At 42.5% G+C, this 22271-nt stretch overlaps 1 protein-coding gene across 11 annotated transcripts; it reads left to right on the forward strand.

Annotated features, from left to right (window-relative positions):
• Positions 1–202: 202 nt before the first annotated feature.
• On the forward strand, positions 203–21895 carry MACIR (macrophage immunometabolism regulator). Of its 11 annotated transcripts, none has more exons than XM_084779333.1 (3): positions 203–395; positions 8130–8219; positions 19420–21895. In XM_084779333.1, the coding sequence occupies exon 3, from the start codon at positions 19443–19445 to the stop codon at positions 20064–20066; it is 624 nt and encodes a 207-aa protein (XP_084635459.1). In that variant the 5' UTR covers positions 203–395; positions 8130–8219; positions 19420–19442; the 3' UTR covers positions 20067–21895. The 11 variants fall into 11 exon arrangements, with proteins under 11 accessions (XP_084635459.1, XP_084635465.1, XP_084635457.1 ...); XM_084779339.1 differs by having other exon boundaries at positions 203–391; XM_084779338.1 differs by lacking the exon at positions 203–395 and adding an exon at positions 616–2228.
• Positions 21896–22271: the final 376 nt, after the last annotated feature.

Consider the following 22271-nt stretch of genomic DNA (forward strand, 5'->3'; position numbering starts at 1 on the left):
CTACCCCGGCGGGAGCGCCGGGTTCCGACTGGGAGCGGTGGCATCACGCCGCCTCGCGCCCGCGCCGCAGCCTCAGGGTCTGCGTTCTCCCGCCGCCCGCCCGCCCTTCCGAGAGTGCGAGCCTGGCGCAGGAGGCGGGCTCTGCGCTTACCGGCCTCGCCTCCGCAGCCGGAGGGAGGAGGCGGGAAGGCGGGCGGAGGCGGAGGAGGAGGCGGGACTACGGCGGGCCGTAGCTGGCGCCGAGCGCGGTGGGAGAGCAGCGGGTACCCGGCTGGCTTGGCTGGCGGCCTCTGCCCGCACCTCGGCGCCGCAGCCCCGCGCCTCTCCCGCCCTTGGCTTCGGGGTCTGAGGCCACCCGCAATAGAGGAGCCGGCGGAACCCTGGACTACTGGTACGTTGTACCGGGACCGCCACTCCCTCTGCAACCTTTTGTGCTGCAGAGGTGGCGGTGGTGATGGGTGGGGTACGCGCGTTGAGTGTGGGTGCCCCAGTCAGCGATCCACTGTGCCAGTCGCAGGCACGGCGCCGCCCCTTCCTCCTCGCCTCGTGTCCGGGCTGGGCGCGCAGTGTGTGTGTGTGTGTGTGTGTGTGTGTGTGTGTGTGTGTGTGTGTGTGTGTGTATGTGTGTGTGGTGTGTGTGTATATGTGGTGTGTGTGTGTGTGTGTGTGTGTGTGTGTGTGTGTGTGTGTGTGTGTGTGTGTGTGTGTGTGTGTGTGTGTGAGCAGCGTTGGGAAGCCCCGACCGTGCGGGCCTCCGCGATGGCTGGCGGTGCAGCCTCCATGGCACCCGGCTTCGAGGCGGGCCGGTCCCTGAACCCCAGTGCGGATGGCTGGGGATCGGAGACTGGGGTGGGGCCGGCGCGGGGTGCGAGAGCCCGCAGTTTCCTCGCACAGGGGTGGGGCCGGCAACGCCGGGAGTGTGCAGCGCGTGTGAGTGTGCGGGGGCGTGCGCCCCGTGTACGCGCGCCGGGCTGGCGGGCGTGCGCTCGCCGCCGCCGCCGTGCGGTGCGGGGACTATTGCGACCCGGAGCGACGCTCCCGCGGTGCGGAGGTGCGGAAGTCTGGGATCGTAAGCTCCCGGGCTTGGCGGCTCGCCTTGTCCGCAGCGCTAGGCGGCAGGCCTGGGGAGGCCCATTGAGAAGTAGCTCTTGCCCTGGCCTGCGGCGCTTCTGGCTCCAACCGGTGTGCGAGTTACGGCTGCGGAGTACAGATAGCGCCCAGGGAGAGCCAGACGGCCTTATCTCTCCCGCCCCGTGCGCGCTGCACCCCGCGGGCGAGGCTGAGGCCGGTGTGGTCCGGGGCGACCGACGGGCCGGCGGTGGCCAAGGAGCGTCTGCGGACTGTGGATTGCGGCCCGGTGCTGGCCAGAAACGGACGCGGCAGATGTCTCGGGCACCGCCGCCCTCGCCCCACCTGTCGCGGGTGGACTTTGGGGAGGGTGGGAAGCGCAGGAAAGGGCGCCTGGTGGCGGGCGGCGGTCAGACCTTGAGAAGCGGCCCATTGTGAAGCTGCCAAAGTCGCTCTAGTGGTGGAATCTGCAAATCTCGGCCAGAAAGGAACCCAGATCGCGAAGGGAATGACGGCCGCGTGCTTTCTCCTTGGCAAGTGTCTGCCTTGCTGGAAGACTCCCGGGCTCTCTGCCCACGCCGCGTTGCTCGGAGTGGGCTGACGATTTCTGCAGAACCAGGGTTTGCGTGTGGTGTGATGTAGTGTGTGTGCGCGTGTGCGTGTGTGTGTGTGTGTGTGTATCTCTGTGTGCACGCGAGCGAGCGCGCGCTCGAGGCTGGAAGACTCTGGAAACACTGGAACTGAACTTTTTCATCCTTCCTGGAGGAATACCATTGGAAACAGCAACGTTGTACTCTGTTAGCGGCTCCTAGCCAGGAAAGCAGATGCTGCACAAGATCTCTTGAGGTTTTTGAAACTTCGCTTTAGGTTGTTTTTCCTCAAAAAGCTACTAGATAATTTCAGGCGTCAAGGTACTTTACAGTGGTGAAACAAGGTAGATGCTAGGGATCGGAAACAACCCCTTCACAAAGTTTATTTTTCCAGTTAGTTCAAATTGTAGTCATTCTTCCAGAAGCTTTGGGTCATGCTGTATGCTTAGGTTACTTTAATGAATTGATGTTCCTCTGATTTGGGCGTTTTTGTTATGATACCTTGGAATATAAACAAAATGGACGGGATGAAACATAAGCATTCATGAGTATGGAGGCCACTCTACTTTGGTAAGGACTGGTGCATATAATGTGTTTTTGGAACCGTAGTGGCACACGCCTTTAACTCCAGCACTCAAAGAGGCAGAGGCGGGCAGATCGCTGTAAGTTCCAGGTCAGCCTGTTTGGTCTACAAAGGGCGTCCTGGACAGCCAAGGCTACACAGAGAAACCCTGTGGTGGTGGTGGTGGTGGTGGGGGACCATTAAAAATGTATTTTGGGTATGTTTATTTTTATTGTAAATGGAACTGTTAGCCTTAAATCTCCCAGGGAGCAAGGAGTACTCACTCACTGACATTACTAACCGCCAAATAGCTTACATTACATGTTCCGTATTTTTGAAGAGTACCTTACCATTAAATCTTAAGAGGTAACTGGCCCGATGAGAACAATAGTTTATCAACACCATTTCAATTTTTTGTTGTTGTTGTTGTTTCCTGGTTTGTAGCCCCTGTTATTTTCCCAGCGAGAACCTAGTTTTCAGCTTTTCTTCGGAAGGTGAATCACCTCCAAAGACACCTTTTGTGTGTCCCTTTGTGGTTACGTTTCCAGAAGAGGCAGGTTTCTTGTAAAGACTTCGCACAGACTTGTGGTTTCGGCTATTGTCAGACATGTTCAGAGTAAAGCTGAATATAATGCAGCAACTTGGGTTTGATTTTAATTAGCGCAGACGGAAGCCAAACGAATGCTGGGCTCTTTGAGGGAGTTGCTATTAAGAGAACCGATACTAGAAAGAGGAACACACACATTCGTGTCTTTCTGAACCAATTATGAGTTGCCATACTATGCTGGGAAGGTTGGTGGTTCGTTGGTAAGGTCAAAGAAGGTTTTTTTTTTTTTTTTTTTTTTTTTTTTAAATCACATTGCACTTAATAACTGCTCTTCCAAATCCTTAGTGATTAGGTTTTACAAACTGAAGAAAGAGAAGAAGGTTGGAAGGCTGTAAGGCTAGAGTGCAAGGGTTCAACTATTTTCTTTTCCACTCAGTGCTGGAATCTGTTTGGCAGCTGAGCCATTTTATTTCTTCTGTTCAGTGTTTTTTCTACTTGAGGAATGTTTTTGTTTGTTTGTTTGTTTGTTTGTTTATTTTAGAGTAGTCTTTGAGAGCAGAAAATATTGGTTACAAAGCATTTTCACTAGTTGAAATGGAATTTCCCCTGTCCCACGGTCCCTCCTTAAAGACCTTACTGTCTTCCCACTCCCTCACCCATGTTGTGGGAGAATCATCCTTAACAGTGTTTGCTTGTTGTTGTTGTTGTTGTTGTTTACTTAAAATATTCTATCTTTTCCTAGTTCCATCTTGAATTTTTCAAAATTCACAGTGGAGAGAGAGAGAGAGAGAGAGAGAGAGAGAGAGAGAGAGAGAGAGAGAGAGAGAATCTACTGTTTTCTCTCATTATTTAGTTTGTGGATTTCAGGTGAAGCCTAGAATATAGAGATTTAGGGATTGAAGAGTAAAGAGTTTGTTTAGGACTGAACATTTCCATGTGACACCTTCTTTGTTTTGTGGGAAAACAGAATGCTTTTGGGCTGGTGGCGGTGTACAAGTTTGCTGTTTCGTGTACAAGGTTTGTATTTTTTCTGGCCTGGTGTTAGACCTTTCAATTTGTTCCACTGCTTCTATGCACTCAAGAAACATTCTTGAGTGGCTTGATATGTCTCTGAGCCGGTGGCTGGGTGGATGTACTTCCCAACGTACACATGCAGAAAGACTTATGTTCCTTTATAAAACCCGCACCTCTTTGGGGTTTTATACCTTGAGGTAGGCTAATAGTATGCTTGTCATCCTAGGATATTTGAGGTTTCAAGAGGTTTCTAAGGATAATTATGCCAGGGTAGCAACTATAAATGAGGCATTACTTTTGGGGGGGGGTTACTGTATTGACTATGATGATGTGTATCACTTACTAGTTCATGTTTGTAAACCTCATTGTAACCACCGTTGCATGTTTTCTTTTCTCCCTCACCTGTGGCTTCCCTGTCTAGAGGCAGTTGGCTGCACTTGCCCGTGTTTAGGTTTCCTGTCGGTCCACATTGTTTACAGAAGTAATGCCATGGAGCTTTCTGTTTGTTTCAGCTCTCTGTTTTGGAAATAGTGTGTCTTAAAGCTTCAGCTTTGTTGACTTTAGTCTGTTTTTCTATGCATTTTTTTTTCTTTCTGCCCAAAGAATTTGAAATCTATTTTTCCCATTCACCATCTAAGCCTTCAAATGACAGGATAAAATAATAGTCATCTGTCAGTGGTATAGATTTGTAGATTAAAAAAAAAAAGAATTCTAAAAGTGAATGGTTTTATTTGAAAGTTCTATTTTTTGGGTGACTATTACAGCTTTTAATTTCTATTTTGGGAGATGGTAGTGAAGCCTTTACTATAATTTTTTAGTAGATTGCTTCACAGGCAGTCTTCAAGTAGGCATGTAGCTACACTATTTCTTGGCTCTGCTGTGCTTGTGTTTTGTCCCTTCACTATATCATCTGCCCATTTCTGGTGCCTGCGTCTGGATGGTGTTCAGTTACAGACAGACAGCAGTGCCAGGCAACACAGTGAGGGTCAGGAGGAGGATGGTGTTCAGTTACAGACAGACAGCAATGCCAGGCAACATCGTGAGGGTCAGGAGGAGGCTCCCATCCGTGGCTCACCTTGGGTCACTGCTGATCTGTTTCTGACTTGGCAGTGGTAAACCAGGGGTAGTCAGTCACGACACTTTGCTCTTGAAATTACAGAGTGTTTCCTAGACTTCATCAGCTCAGTGCTGTTTGATAATTGCTGTAAGGCTTCTCTACTTTCAAGTTTAGATTGGGTTGGTGTCTTTCTATTGATGCTAAAAAAAAATGTTTGAAAGTATACATTATTTTTTTTAGTGCATCTAAAAGCTTGGAAGAAATATGCCACCAAATGCCTGGCATAAGTTATGTGAAAGTTAAAATGAAATTTAAGGCTTTCAAAATTCTCTTTATTCAGAATTAAGGCATTCACATTATTATAATGTTTCTTTTTGGTTTTCAGTCTTAAGTCCCTAAGAGTATTAAATCTGGCTCCCTTTTGACTGGTATAGCCCTGATATCTAACTACAGAATAGCTAATAGCCTGCAACTCTTGTTGGAGATTTTTCCTGCCATTCTGTTTGTCTTACTTAGAGTAACTGTTGCTGTGATGAAACACCATGACCAAAGAAACGTGGGGAGGAATAGGTTTATTTTGCTTACACTTCCAGACCATATCCGTCATTGGTGGAATTCAGGGCAGGAACTCAGGCAGTGCTAGAACGTGGAGTCAGGAAGTGATGCAGAGGCCATAGAGGGGTGCTGCTTATTGGATTGCTCCCCGTGGCTTGCTCAGCCTGCCTTTTTATAGACTTCAGGGCCATCAGCCCAGAGATGGCACCACCCACAGTGGGCTGGCCTTCCCAACCCCAGCCACTCACTAATTAAGAAAATGCCCTACAGGCTTTTGTTTTTTTTTACAGCCTATAAAACTATCCATAATACTATTTATATTTTAAAATATTTTGCTGTGTGTGTGTGTGTGTGTGTGTGTGTGTGTGTGTGTTTTCTGTGTGTTGAACCCAGCTAGTCTCAGCTTTAAAATCCTAACATTTAAAAAGTTCAAAATCACCATGGAATTAGTAATAAAACTGTTCACCCCAGACATTTCACCAGTGAGGTAATACGACTTTTATGTGAAATTCCTCCTAAAACACTTAGGGTAGGGTTCTAACCACAGAAATTAATGAGTGTATGTTTCATGAGCGTGATTGTTGTGTGTAAGGCTGTGCTTACACACTAGTTTGAGGATGAACAAGTAGACCCTGGAGCCAGACTACTTGGCATGCAGAGTCCTGCACTGCTTGCAAGTAGTAGGTTTTAACCAAATTCTTCAAAGTGGTGTTAATAATATTTTCCCCAAGGAGTAAAGATCATATCACATACATTGTCTTTTGGTATGTAAAAGATACTGAAAAAATGGTTTTGTTTTTTATTATCATTTCCCACTACAAATCTATTTACTTAATATATCAATGTAAATTTCCTAACAATATTCTGTAAAGTCTTTAGGGGGAAATTGTATGAAGCAAATATTTTTATCATTAGGGAACAGATTTTGTTTCACTGCACTTCAGTTTCTGTTAAGACCACAAGCCTCAGTGGTGAGAGAGGCCCAAGTTTTAATTATGCAGATTGCTTGTTTGCTAAATTTAAACATAGTTGATGGTAAAATAAATTAAATAGAACATGTCTATTCTCCACATTGAAAGTGGTTGAGAGTATCAGGATTCTTAGCATGATAATTTTGTTGTTTTAGCTGCTTCTGGTTATCAAGGAAAATGCCTTGAATTCAGTAAATTATCCATTTCCTATGGCTGAAACTCTCCTGCGCTGGGGAAAAAAAAATGAACCAGCAGCTCTTGGAATTTTCTTTTGCTGTGCTGTTTGTTTTTAGTCTGAGAACATGCTGTGTAGCCTATTGCTGTGTTTCTGGGCTCCACATACCTATGTAGATAAACTGAATCCTCTCCACTGTTATAAATACACACACACACACACACACACACACACACACACACCTTACGTTGAGTACAACATTGAGAACTCAGCAGCCAATGAAACACGCTTAGGTTGAAAATGAATTTGGGAGGTGTTTTGTTGTTGTTGTGTTTTTGCTTTGCTTTGTCTTAACAAATTAATCTAATTAACTGGGGACACATGAGATAAAGATAGATTATTTTAATTCCCATAGTAAGAAAGAGATGACATGGAAGAGATGCTAGAGACACTAAAGACCTTGAGTAGGTTGATTTTCATATCTTTTAAAAAGTGCTTTCTGAACTGGGGAGTTGCTTCACTGGATAACGTGCCTCTTGTGCAAGAACGAATGATGCCTTGAGTTTGCTCCCTGGTGTCTACATAAAAGCTAGACATGGCAGTGCTCTCCTAAAACCCCAGTGCTTCTTGGCAGAGACAGGAGGATCCCATTGACTCCTTGGCCAATAGCTGGGCTAAATTGATCTGTAAGCTTAGTTAGAGAACCTATCTCAAGAAAGAAGGTTGAGACTTAGAGTTGTGGTTTAGTTGCAAAGTTCTTGCCTAGGATGTTCAAGGTCTGGGGTTCATTCCCCAGTACCAAGAAGTGAATGAATGAATGAATAAATAAATAAATAAATAAATAAATAGATAAATAAATAAATAAAGTTTAGAGATGATGAAAAAGACAGCACACCAAACACACAACTCTTTCGAGAGCTTCCCAGGTATTTGTCTCAAGAAGTCTAACAAAGGAATTTTATTGTTGCTATTTTCGAGTTCAAGCGAGTAGACACCAAAATTAATTGCATAGTGATTAGATCACATATCTGCAAAAGGGCTTGGATCATGCAAAACGCATTCGTCTCCTTAAGTTCCCTTGGTCCACATAACCTGTGTTAGGGAGGGACAGTGCCATGATTGGCCTCCTTTTAGAGATTGCTATTTATGCAGGGCCAGGAAGGAGAGTTCTCAGCATGGCCACAGCTAAGATACATTTTTTTGTGTGTGCCTCCTCAGAAGTTTGTTTTTCCCCCATACAATCTTCTGGACACACCAATAGGAACAGCATGTTAAAACCAACACTTAAGCCTTTGATTTTTTCATGTGTTTTTATTTAGCCTAGTTAAATATTCTTAGTTCATAGACAGAGTCTACACAGCACAACACAGGGGAACAAGTGCAATAAGATGTTTTGAAGATTGATCTGGCCAGACTAACTCAAAACAACTTTTAATTGAATTAATTAGTTACTGTGTCCCATATAACCTGTACCCAGCATTCGTGCCTCCTGCGACGTTCATTCTGTTTTGCACTCAGAATTGTTATAATTGCTTTATGAATTGTGTTACTCATTAAATTACAGGCTTATTTTTTGTGTCTCATGTTTAGTATCTGGAGTAGAACAGAAAAATTATTATGCCTGTGCTCTCTTGGGACTCTCTGGAAGCTGCACAGTGACGTCATCTGGGATTTAGTCTGGTAAGTTATATTTTGTTATTTATGTTTGCTAGCCATTCTGTGGACATATAACATCATGATGTGTGTTAAATACTACATAGATGAAACAGGCGAAGATGATGTCTGCGCATTATTGTCACTGTGTGTGCTACAATCCTGAGATTTTTAATGGCTGGAATTGAGATTATGCCAGCAGCATGCTAAAATGATTTGAAATGTTTGATGCTTTCATATGTTTTACTTTTTCTGAAGTTCCTATAAGACATAAGAGTTCTTGGCAAATAATATTTTAGAATATGTGATAGAAGTAGTCCGTTGCAGTTATTTTACTAGTATGACCTAATAATGTTTATTGTTAGGCCTGTAATTATTATTATGGCAGCGTTTTTTAACCCGCTAGCAATCAATCAAGACACCTGTTATATTTTAAAATAGCCTTAGTTAACCTGGGGGCAGGGCAGATATTAATCCCCTAAACTACTTCCCATAGTGGGGTAGGTATGGAATACCTACCTGTCCCAATCCCATGCCATCTGTTTCTAGTAATTTCTATCAAGCTACCTCCCATCCATAATCCCATATACTTGCTAATGTTCTTCATCTAGGCCAAGTCTCCATCCACACTGGCCATGTGTTTCTCCTCCACCTAACCCCTAATGCGTGGCCTCCTTCTACTCTCCCCTCCCTTCCCCTCCCCTCCCCTCCCCTCCCCTCCCCTGTCCTCCCCTCCCCTCTCCTGCCCTCTCCTCTCCTCTCCTCTCCTCTCCTGCCCTCTCCTCTCTTCTTCTCCAGTCTCTTCTCCTTCCAAGATCCTCTCTGTCTCCCCCAGCCTGGAAACCTTAGCCACGCCTATCCCATTTGCCCTGCCCAGGTGTGATGGCCTTTTATTGGTCAAATAGGCCAGGCTCTTAGGCAAGGTACATGTGGGACAGAGACAGCAAGCAGTATTTAGCATCAAAATACCTCAGACCAACCTCAAACAGTAGTCTATCAAATTCAAGGGATATCTGAGACATATTATCTTCAAAAGTAACTTGCAAAACATTCTAGTTATATATTTTCATAAAAATGTCAGCTGAAGGACAATAATGTTCCCATAGTTGTATGTGTGGCTTCAAGTCTTGGGTGGTGCAAATAAGTGAAAACAGCCTTGTAGCTCATTAGTGTTTTCAGGACTATATTGGTGTGAGTGCTGTTCTTTGAATTCTTGTAGTTTTGCTATGCCTAACTTAGAGGTAGGTCATTGTCTTTGGAGAAGGCAGTTTTGTAATCAGCGATCTCTAAATGGTCCACCAACCGTAGAATGATTTAAAAGGGATAATGGGGAGTGTGCTAATGTTAGGTAGGCGTGTCTTATCTAATTCATTTAATGCACATTAAAGAGTTCGTTTTTAATTTTGTGTATATGTGTGGGTGGGTGGGTTTGTGCATGTAAGTGCAGTGTGGTGCTTTCAGAAGATTACATCAAATCCCCGGAGCTGGACTTAGAGGTGGTTGGCTGTGAGCCAACATAGATCCTGGAAGCAAACTTGCTTGGGTCCTCGGCAAGAGCGGTACATGCTTTTAGCTGCTGAGATATCTCTCTGGCTTCCAAGATGTACTACTAAAATCTCTAGTTTTTAGCAAGAGAAGTAGTTCCAGAAATCACAGTACATTTGGAAAGAATCCAGAACCGCAGGAAGCTAGAAGAGACGGACGGGAAGCTGCTACAGGGCTCTGTGCACATTTGCATGGCTGTCTGTATTTACCGTGAGTGTGTGATTGTACATTTGTACTGCTTTTATGTGCCTGTTACAGTTCTTAGTAAAGTAGCATTCTAGAAGAGCTACCTGAGATGAGACGATTCAGCCTGAAGGTGATACCACAGGGCAACCATTGAGTTTCCTTTGACACAGAGACTATGTAGCCAAGAAATCCTAATTCTTTAGAGAATGAGGTAAACCTTGGCACTGCAGTACCAAAACCTCTTACTTTTCATGTCAGGTTTATTGAAGGATAACTTGTACACTTATTAGAGTGTACTTTGCAAAGTTCCCTGGGTTCCTTTGTAGTGTAGTCCCTTCTCCCCTCCTAACTTTTACCAATCATTGATTAATTTCTGGCCTAATTATTTTGCATTTTCCAGCACGCCACACAAATGAAATCATTGTATATAGCTTTTCTATCGGCTTACTCACTTGCTGGGTTCCTAGTTTACACTGCTTGTGGTAAATGCTATTCCATTGTATGCATGCCTAATGCTTTTTCTGTTTCTTGAAGTGATGTTTGGGCTCTTGCCAGGTTTTTGATAATTATGAATGATGCTGTTATAAATATTTATGTTCATGTCTTAGTGTGAACATTTATTCTCACATTTTTTGGGTAAATACCTAAGAGTAAGGTAGTTGGTTTATTTAATAAGCATTTATTCCCCTTTATAAGCAATGTAAAACAGTTATTCAATGTACCCTTGCGTAGCTAATATCCTAAAGTGCATTCATGGGAACTCAAATCTCATTCAGCATAGATTTATTTCATTTTGTATCCAATTTTAGCAAGTTTGGTTAGCAGATATTTTCAATCTTCAATGGATTAGAATGTAAATTTGAAGGCCCTAGGGATAGTGACTGCAGACAAATTATGTCTACCTGAGTAATTGAAAGAGCAGATATCAGAAGAATGGAATTGTGACAGATATAGGCTGGCAAGCTTTGAAACCTTTAAGCAGATTAAAATTGCCTGGTGGTTTTGTTGTTGTTCATTTGTTTTTAAAGTATTTTTTTTTTTAAAGAAACGCTTATTTATTTGTGTGTGTGTGTGTGTGTGTGTGTGCGCGCACGCGCATGTGTGTGTGTGCGTGTGTGCTTGGGTATTTTGGCTGCATGAACATAGGTGTCCTATAAATATGCATGCCTAGAGTGCCCTCAGACGGAGAGGAGGGCATCTGATCCCCTGGAACTGGAGTCGAAGATGGTTGTGAACAGCCATGGGGAGCTGAGGTGAGAAGCCGGCTGTTCTCAGCTTCAGGATGCTCTTCTCTGTCATTCCAACAGTAGACTTCAAGCAGGCAAACTCCCAAGACCAAGAGAATCCGTAGTCATGCCTAAGAGTCCTCCTCACTTACCAAGGAATGCCCCTGTTCTGCACTCTTCAAGTCTCTCTTGAAAAGGATTTTACTAGCATGTGTGTGTGTGTGTGTGTGTGTGTGTGTGTGTGTGTGTGTGTGTGTATGTGTCTTTAAGACTTTCTTTTATAATTATTGCTAATTGTTGCCAAGCACAGTAAAGCATATTAAGCAGTGCTTGGATTATTAGGGTGAACTTTTTTTTTTGGTTAACCCCAATTTTTTAAAAATTTCCAGAAAACAACAACAAAATGGTTTTTTTTGTTTGTTTTGTTTTTTTGTTTGTTTGTTTATTTGTTTGCTTGTTTTAAGAAAAGTCACCATGAGGCTTGGGAAGTGATAGTCATTTCCCAAGTATTTGTTGCACAAATATGAGGACCTGAGTCCAATTGCATCTCTAATATCTCTGTGGGAGAGCAGGGAGAGTTAGCTCTCTGAGGCTCTTTGGCCATTTATCCTAGCCCACCTTGGGAGTCCCAGGGTTGTGGGAGTCTGTCTGTAAAAACCAACCTACCCATAAAACAAAACGGACAAATCACAAGGGAGTGGCTCTTTAGAAATAAGATTGTAGATTTGTCCTTTTGGCTTCCACATGCATGAAAATACATTTATATACACATCCCACAGATAACCACAGCTCTCTACTCCTCTACCCGCCTCTACCAGACACACATACACACACACACATACATACACACACACATACACACACACATACTCTCTTAGATTTTTGCATAGCATTTGTGAAAAACATCAGCTATTTTCAGCTGGCTAAGAAGCTAGGACACTTGTGCTGTATCTTCAAAATGTTACTCTTTTGCCAAATGCATAGGGAAGATGGCTTCTTGGAGAGTGTTAGAACTGTGTACATTGTGTACAGATTTTGGTCTTTTGACAGCTCTTGCTGGTGCATAGAGAATCTCCCCTGGGTCTGTTGTAATTTTACTCTGCTGTAGTCTCAGCCAGGACTCATGTTGGGCCAAGACATACTGTACACACTACTTTACAAATGTACATTCTGCATAGTCTTCTCGTATATATAAACATTTCTGCCATTTGCTGAAGGAAATTCGATACTTAGTTTACAAATCTGTACAAGATATCTGTTAGAAGTGAGAATGGAGTTGAGGTCAAGAATGGAAGCCGTGTCGATTTTATTTATCTTTTCCCTTTGGAAAAGGCAAACACATTACCTTCTGAGTTCATATTCTTACTTTCTTCACCAATCCTATTTATAAGCAACAAGAGTAGAAACAGGATACTTTCCTGGTGAACGTATAGATTGTGCTTTGTGAAAGTATTTGCTTTAGCATTGGTTATATAAAATAGTATGTTCTCTTTGTAGAAAAATGGGAACATTTTACATAAAGCTTTGTGGCAGTTGCTAAAAAAATTTACAAAGCATATGTTCTTTGATTCAGCATTTTAGTTTTGGAATTTCTTGCAAAATTAGCTTTTAGCACTTTAGTTTTGGAATTTGTTGCAAAATTAGGTTTTGTCTGTCTGTTTCTCTCTCTCTCTCTCTCTCTCTCTCTCTCTCTCTCTCTCATGCTTGTCTGTGTGCACACACATGCACATATGCACACATGTAAATAAACAATCTTATAGTTGTAAATGTAGGGAACATTGAAATGGTAGGAAGTGAAGAGAGATTTTGCCTTTAACAGAATGTCAATATGAATTATTTGAATTGAATGTCTCTCATTCTGTGTGGGTTATTTTTGAAATAATCTAAGATTATTTAAAAAGTTCAAATAATAATTGAATTAGGCTGGTGAGGAATGGAAATGGGTAGAAACTGTCTGCTTGGGAAAGTGGCTAGGAAAATATCTGTGGACTAAGGCTGTTGGAAGATCCCTGCAGCTGCTCAAGGTAATAAGAAGGATAGTGCTCCAGACCCATAGTGTGGACAGCGAGTCTGTGTCTTCAGTGTACCTGTAATGAGGATTAGCTGTCTCCATACCCAGGTCTTGTGGCACATCCGTTTGGAAATACTGTTCTTTTCCTCCATGAGTATTATGCTACATGCAAACTCCACAAGATTCTTTGTATCTTGAAACTATTTCTGGTCACCCTACCACTAGGGTTTATGACAGGGGTGAGAAAGGTGTGCTAGGAGAAGACAGTGAAACAAATCAATGTCATAAATGTTCGAAACAGTCCAGCCATGGAATTCCATGCCTTGTGGCATCTCACCTAAAGCTTTAGGAAACTTAAAATTTTCAAGGGTGTAGCATGCTAATGATACATAAATGTACATAATAGGAAGGTAACGAACCAGTGGATTCTTTATAAGGAATAGAGTCCCAAGGATGCAGTGTTTCTCAAAAAGAATTCTTTGTATGGCAGTTACAAAGTCCCACAGTTCTTTGTAGAACTGATCCTGGGAGCTGTGACACTTAGGCTACTTCCAAACTGTTAATTTGTGCCCAAAGTTTACAAGGCTCCTCTTCTTGGAGACTATAAAGGAACTGGGAGATATTATCAGTGTTATGCTTTTTGAATATTGTATATGTTATTGTCCGGGCCTCTTGCTTTTAGTGCCAGACAAAATTCATAATTTCACACTAATCAATAGTGAAAATGTGTGATTTGTGTTAGCTAAATCTAAGATCGTCTAGTTGAATGAGTAATCATGTATGTCAAGGATAAATAGTCACACCTGCAAATATTATCAGCTCTGTGCTGTTTTATTTGTTTGAGAATATCTTTACTTGTCACTGGAAATTTTGCATTTACTTGTTTAAAAAGTTTTGGAAGCACTGTGTTCATTTTTCTAGTTGTATCGGTTTTTGTGCGTGTGTGTGTGTGTGTGTGTGTGTGTGTGTGCATGTTTATGTATGTGCAGGCACATGAACATGTGTGTGTGTGTGTGTGTGTGTGTGTGTGACAACAACAACTTGAGGTATTGTTCCTAAGGCGCTGTCTGTCCACCATCCTCTTTTTTGAACAGAGTCTCTCATTGACAAGAAACTCACCGAGGAGGTGAGGCTGGGTGCCCAGTGAGCCCTAGGGGTCTGTCTGCCTCTGGATTACAAGCCGTTGTCCTGTGTGTTTGTGTTGAATGTGGATTCTGGGGATTCCACTCATGCCTTCATGTTTGCTTTGCTGTCCTAGCTATCTCCCCAAGACGATAATTTTGTTTTCTAGTCTAGACTTTTTTTTCATAGAAATTTTTAGTGCCTCTGTTAGTGTAAGTTAACCTTCTTTCCTTCGAATTTTTTTTCTAGTTTTCTGCCCTTAATTATGTGTAAAGGACATTTGTGAACACAAGAAGGGTATCTTTAATGATGTAGAACTAAGAAGCATTGGATTGGATTCCTTACGTGTGTGTGTGCTTGTGTGGTATATGCATGTGTGTGTGTGTGTGCTTGTGTGGTATATGCATGTATGTGTGTGTTTGTCTTTGCCCATGATGCAGTTGTAGAGGCCAGAGGTCAACACTGAGTGTCTTCTTTTATCACTTTCTACCTTATTTTGGAGACATGGTCTCTCTCTGAACTGGATGTTGCCTTTTTAGTTAGACTGGCTAGCCAGTTGGACCCAGGGATTCTCTTGCCTTCCTTATTCCCCCATCTTAGGATTATAGATGCTACAGCACTTAATTTTAGTAGGTGCTGGGGATCCACACTCAGGTCTTGATCCTTGTACAACAAACACTTCACCTGTTGTGCCATCCCCTACCCTTGCAATTGATCTCTGAATTCACTGTTTTTTATGTCTACAGAAGTGATGTTCTTTTGATATATGTGCCATGATGCTCATGAGAATATTTATGATCCTATCTCAAATATAAAAGTTTTGAAAATGAGGTAATTTTAGAATATGAAACAAAGTGCTGAGTCATGAATAGGCTTGCTGAAAGTAGGGAGCCCATAGCAGTGTTTTTATGGAAAAGCTTGAAGCCCACTAGCCATCCACAGTTATAGTCACTGTGCTGAATTTTCTGTTAAATGTTACCTGCCCCTTCCCTGAGACAGAGTTTCTCTGTGTAGCCCTGGCTGTCCTGGAACTTGCTCTGTAGACCAGGCTGGCCTCGAACTCACAGAGATCCACCTGCCTCTGCCTTCCAAGTGCTGGGATTAAAAGCATGTGCCACCACAGGTCAGTGGAAGAGCATGTCTCTAGTATTCACAAGGCCCTGGGTTCAATCATGTGAAAAAAAAATACTTCCTATGGAGAAGTTCATGTCTCAAGATGTGCTTCCAGGTGTGCTGGTATGCACCTGTAGTCCTCAGCTTACAGTGTGTGTGTGTGTGTGTGTGTGTGTGAGAGAGAGAGAGAGAGAGAGAGAGAGAGAGAGAGAGAGAGAGAGAGAGAGAGAGAGAGAGAGAGAGAGACTGGTCATTCTTTGGTGTCAGTTTTTTAAAAGTAGAAATCTGGAGTTAGAAAAGCACCTAGGCCTTTTCTTCAGCTGGAACAAATTATTTAACAAATGAGGCGAGAAAATTGATTCCATTATTTCCTCAGATTTTGCTTCAGTGTTTAAATTCATTCAAGAGCGTCTCAGGAATTCAGCAACACAGAATGTTTTCCTTTAGGTCACATTGCAAAGTGGGGGCTGCAAGGGCCACTTGGTTTGGCCTTGTCCCAGTGACAGGAAATGCTTCCCTGTAGGCGCGCTCTTTCTGAATCCTGGCTCCATGCTGCTTTTGTACAGCCGCGCAGTAGGCGTTCTTTAGAAGAGCTACATAAGTAAAAAAAAAAAAAAAAAAATCTAGAGATTTCCATGATGGGGAACAGAGATTTCTTAACTGTCACCTTTGTTCTCTTACTTGTGGAGGGGTGTGGAAGAAGAAAGGGGCTGTTAAGGAGGCAGAGGAGACCAGAGGGAAGTAGACGGAGGTAAGGGCGGACAATCAGGTAGGGCATATAATAAAGCACCATCTATACATGTGTGAAAGTGTGGGTAAAACCACTCTCAATACACTTAGTACTAATAAGAATTGTTAGCAGTCCGTGAGCTCCTGGTTCTTTTTGAGTATTTAAGTGTGAAGATGTTCTTTTTTAAATGTCAAGTCAGTACATCACAGAGATGGAAGAAGCCACCCAAAGGACTGTTTTGATAGTGGACTCACTCTTTATTGCTCGGGATAAAGGTACTGATGTGTGAGAGCTAAAGAGTGCAAATGTGTTCCAGCTCTCAGAACAACGTCTCAGGAGAAGTTCTTCAGGTAGCTGCTACATGTATGCATCATTTAGAGATTCATTCAGAAATTTTACATGGGAACTAAGCTGTTTTGCATTGGCTTTAGTTGCTGCCTTAGATATTTATGCTACAGGGTATTAGTATTAGTTACATTACTAGCAATTAAAGAAAAAAATATTTCAGAAGTATTTACCATAGTGTGTCATGTGCCCACAAAGAAGGTGGTGTGTTTCTCATACCAGGCACCTCTGGTTCTTCTGAGCAGCAACCTAAGCTAAGTCATTGTTTTCAGGTAGATGTGTGAAGATCTGTTTTCACAGTTTTGTCCAGGATGGGTGATTTTTTTTTTTTTTTTTTTTTTTGGCTTCTGAAAACATAAGTAGTGATAAGTTTTCATCTAATAGTAATGGGTATTTCATGACATGTCAAAGTTTGGCCTTTATATATTTCTCTGCCTACTTTCTACAGTTTTCTAAAATGATGTACCATTTCTTCCTGTTCCTAGAAATCATTGTTCTTTTCCTATCTTTATCTTCCATCTCACAGATACATTCTAAAAATTCCGAGTTTGCTTTGGGAAAGCAGAGTTGGTACAGTGTTGGAGCAAGCGTTTGACACTGAGATTGCCGTCAGAAGCCCATTTTTGCACCCTATACCTGCAACGTCATACTTTTTAAACCTGCTTAGCAGTTTTTTCCCATTCTGGGCAAAGCAGATGAATTTCAGCGCTGTGTGTGTTTGTGTTTGTGTGTGTGTGTGTGTGTGTGTGTGTGTGTGTGTGTGTGTATGTGTGTGTGTGTGTGTTTTGTCACCCAGTTCAGAATAGATAAGATCTGAACTATCTGAACTGTGGACTTTAAGAAGCTTATATAACAAGTGAAAACAATGAGGTTGGTGGAAAACTATGGGTTGTCATTAGAGGGCCAGACTGGAAAGAAATGTAAGCCAGAACTCAGTGAGGACCTGTGGCTGCACTATCACTATCCCGGTGGCTTTTCTAGGCTGTGTGTGTGTGTGTGTGTGTGTGTGTGTGTGTGTGTACCTCACTATGCCTCTGTTCCTTACCTTTCAAGGTGACATGTCAGATTGAATTGCTGCTTATAGGCACTTGTCAGGTTGTGAAGATTGTCCTTAGATTTGTCCTCTTGTCCCCTTCAGTGTTAGTGATCAAGGAAGATTACTCCGTCATTGGCTTAGGCCCAAAGTTTGTTTAGCATAAAGATTGGGAGCAGCTTGGTATAGCTCTGTGGAGTTCATGAGCTGAGATGTCAAGCAGATGTAGGTATACTGGCAGTTAGGGTTCAGATCCGGCAGTAGAGAAACCACTTCATCCCAGATTAGTAACAAAATAAAACAAAACCACTTACTTTACCTCCAGAAGGCCAGGAGTCGACAGTTAACTGGGAGCCTTGTGTGGCTCCTGCTGATGGCTACTCTGTTGCAGCTTCTTTAGAGATGTTAGTTTTCAGCTGTGCTTTAGCTGGGGCCTGTCCTTAAGGACAGGTGGCCTCGGGCCTCCTCAGTCTCCTAATGAAGGAAAGTAGGAATCAGCTTCACAGACGTTCTGTTTCGCTTTTCTAAATGTCTAAAATTCAAATGCATACTGAAACCTTAGGGAACAGTTTCTTGGTTTATAAAAGCTCTCTTGAGAATTATGTGATAAATAGCCCTTTTCAATAAATTTTTCATATTAGATTCAGTTACCTGACATTTTGATTATTATTCTGAGATACTTCCTTAAAACCAATAGAAATTCAACTAAAATTAAACTTTCTCAGAAGACATTATCTCTGTTTTCTCTATTATTTTGTTTCCCAAAATTTGTATTATCTGCTATTTTCTAGGAACCTAGCCATTATTCATGACAGTGTGTGTCATTAGGTTTTCAAAACTACATAAAGTGATAATTGCAATGAACAATTCTATTATTCATTGTGAATCATCTTTTATTAAGCTATTGGAGATAGTGTCTTAGGCATTGTAAAATAAAATAACTGTGTGCTTATGATATGTTTTATGATTAAATAGTAATATAAAATGACATTTGGTATTTTTTTTTAAGAAAACTGATTTATGTTCATTTTCTGTCTATGAGTGTTTTGCCTGCATGAGTGCCTGTGCCCCAAGTGTGAGCAGTGCCTTCGCAGGCCAGAAGAGGTCAGTGGGTCTTCTGGAGGAGTTGCAGATGGTTGTCAGCTAGCCTCTGTGTGGGTACTGGGAACCAAACCGGGTCTGCCACAAAAGCAATAAGTGCCTTTTAACATTGGAGCCATTTCTCCAGATTTATTTTACACACATTTAGCATTAAAACTGACGTGTTGTGTTAGGTTTAGGGTTAACTTTTAAACTACAGAATGATTTTCTTTAATTCACTGGAGGTCGCAAAGGAAGAAATCTTCCAAGGTTTCCATCCATTCTCTAAATGCTCTGCCATAGTGTCAGAACAGTTATTAGGGAACATCACTCTGTTGGTAAACTCTATTGCGTTTCGTTCTTCTTAAGTTCGGTTGCAGAGAACCTCAGGTGTAAAGAGCAGAGCACTTACAGATTTAAGTTAAATGAGAGAAAATTTAATTTTCAAGTCAAAGTTTTTTTTAAACCTTTGGCAAAAACTTGTGCGCTTACTCGTCTTTGGGTAGTGTTGCGATAGGTACTGAATTTGGAAGCGTTATCAAGAAGTCAACTGTTTGGGCTTGAACTGAGTGCTGATTTGGACAAGTACCCATTCTTGTTTCTTCTCGGTTCGAACATTTCCATGAGGCTTCAGAGTCCCACTGACCTGCCCACGCATTCTTGAATACCGAGTGGCAGTGGCCGTTCTTGCCTGCGCTGATATGTCTAATAGGCCAAGCCAGGAGTCTGTCTGTCTTTTGTACATCACTCACACGCTGTGCGTTCTAACAGGATCCGGCTCAGTCCAGAGCTGTGTGCTTGCTACCCTTTTCTAATCCGAGTCTGTTTACTTTTAGGGGTGTGCAGCCTGGTGCCTAAGATGGAAGTAGATATAAACGGGGAGTCCAGAAGTACCCTGACCACCCTGCCCTTACCTGTGGCTGAGGGGAGCTCACCAGGAAAAGCCGAGGCCGAGAAACCCCGCTGCTCTAGCACGCCATGCTCACCCATGCGTCGGACTGTGTCTGGTTATCAGATCCTCCACATGGACTCTAACTATTTGGTTGGCTTCACAACTGGCGAGGAACTCCTGAAGCTAGCCCAGAAGTGCACGGGAGGGGAAGAGAGCAAGGGAGAAGCCGTGCCTCCCCTGCGCTCTAAACAGCTGGATTCGGGACTTGCGCGCTCCTCACGTCTGTATAAAACAAGAAGTAGATTCTATCAGCCATATGAGATTCCAGCTGTTAATGGCAGGCGGCGAAGGCGGATGCCCAGCTCAGGAGACAAGTGCACCAAATCCTTACCTTATGAACCTTATAAGGCCCTCCATGGGCCCTTGCCTCTCTGTCTTCTTAAAGGTAAGAGGGCTCACTCCAAATCCCTGGACTACCTCAATCTAGATAAAATGAACATCAAGGAGCCAGCTGACACAGAAGTGCTACAGTACCAGCTTCAACACCTGACCCTCCGAGGGGACCGAGTGTTTGCTAGGAACAACACATGAACGGCTCGCTCGGAGTTTAAACCACTTTAGGTTAGCCTGTACTCGGCTAGAGAAAAATCTACTGTCGTACTCTGTACATGACCCTTCACGTTAGAGATGGTTATATCAGCTAAGTGTTCCTGGAACATAAAAAAAAAAAATTGTTTGGATCAAGTTTTGGATACAGGAATGAAATCACAGGTACTTGGGGTGGGGTGGGTGGGATATCGTTTAGAGCACGCAACTGCAAGGAAATCAGAATGTTGACCGTTAGTTTGCATAGCTTTTTAGCTAGGGAAAGGCTTTGGTGCAGTAATTTCACCTTTACGATTCTGACACTCAAATTGGGAATGTCACCTGCTTGGTTGTTGCTAACTTGGTATGATTCATTAGAAATTAATATTGAAGTACTCAGTGCTTCTTGGATCTCTGTATTTTACTATAAAATGTATGTAATGATTTGTCTTATGAAATTTAGAGCTTGAACACTGCTGAGTTGGACCACTTTTTATTTTTAAATATTGAGTTTAAATATTTTATAACTGGTTTTGCACTGAAAACAATTAACATTTCAGATTAAGAGTAATCTTTCTTTACTTGCCTCAATAATAATATTGAGCAATGGATTTTTTTATTTCCGCATGGAAAGTTACTGATCTCTATGGCTGTAAAATATTCCTTTATAGCATTATTAAAGTGTGTCTTAATAAAATTAAATTTGGGATACAAAGTATTTATTTTACAATGGGTAGTGGGTGGGGCGCTTCTCCAGAATGTTTCCAACGTGAAGGTTCCATCAGTTGGAAGCCTTTCCTTAGTGCTTATTTTCTCTTTTAAATTCCACATGGAACTTGAAAATGGAAAGGATTCTCCGCACTGGGTTGTCTGCATAGCACTGCTTGCACCTCACCTTCCTGTGAGTGAATAGAGCGCTTGCAGAGGCTCTCGTGGCTTTGACTATCAAATGCTTGAACTAAGTATAAAGTGATACCGCTTAGCAAAGGGTTGGGTCTTCCCAGGACCAGTTCTCTGCAGTGAGGCACTCATCAAAATTCCAGTTTCAGGATTAGTGTAGGAGCCTAACGTGCTCTGACCGTTTTAATGGGCTAATCCCGGATTACCTAACAGTTCACGTCTATCACACTGGTTTAATTTGTTGCTAAAGAATAATTCCTTGCCTTTAGTAACAGAAGTAGCTGGACTATTCTTGACTACAAATGTGTGTAACCTGCCTTCTGTAAACATTTCTATCTCTTCTATTCAGTCTTAAAGGTGCAATTTATTACCAATTTGGCATTTCTGGCTACACAGAACTACATATTTTATGTTTTCTTTTGGGCACTGTGAGTTTCTTAGGGGTTAGCAATGTTGTTTACAAAGTAAGAACACTCTTTAATTGGCAGATGGGCCATTCCTGGAACAATTGTGATTTTCCTCCATCCAGAATGAATGGCAAACTTTATTTAGAGCAGAATAAGTGTCAGGAACCCCAGAAAGTCCCAGTCAATACTTATTATACATCCACAGGGGCAAGCATGTGACAACCTGTGTGAGAGAGCTATGGAGAGGTTGCCCCATGTCTTATGGAATTGATCAGAGGTTTTGGTGGCTGGAAAGTTTCTGCTGTTGTCTATTTTAAAGTAAACTGCACCTTTGTAACATATTGTATTGATGAGTGATCACTAAGATTAACTATATCTATACAGTCATTAGTTTGACAAGTAATAGAATCCTGTCAGATGCCAAAGAATTGGGATTTTTACATTTAATGATTAAACACCGTTATTTATTGATGATCTACCCTCTGGAACTGTATTATTTCTAACTATGAAATAAAAGGGTGACGTAAACATCCATTGTTTTGTGGTACTTTAAATCAAGTAGACCATCGCTAGGCTAGCTACGGATTCCACCTAGCAGGCTGCTGAGATGGCTCGGCTGGTGGATGCACTGGTCCTGAATGCCTCAGTTTGATTCCCAGGTAAATGAAGGGAACCAACTGCCAAGTCCTCCAAGTCCACACTTGTGCCATGGCACATGTGTGCATATGCATGCGTGAGAATGCACAGGAGTAAACAGGTACGTGTGTACAAGAATGCCACACAAGCACTTACTTTAATTTAAGGCCCTAGATTTATGAAACAGAAACACATGTGCTTGACGCTCACTGTCACATCACGGTGACATACTCTGCGGTGGTATGGATCCAGCCTCCTCACTGATAAA

The sequence above is a fragment of the Acomys minous genome, assembly GCF_964271855.1.
Source record: "Acomys minous genome assembly, chromosome: 4".
Taxonomy (NCBI): domain Eukaryota; kingdom Metazoa; phylum Chordata; class Mammalia; order Rodentia; family Muridae; genus Acomys; species Acomys minous.

Excerpts from the sequence above, each read along its gene's own strand:
- MACIR (XM_084779331.1), top strand. The coding sequence starts at position 760 with ATGGCTGGCGGTGCAGCCTCCATGGCACCCGGCTTCGAGGCGGGCCGG.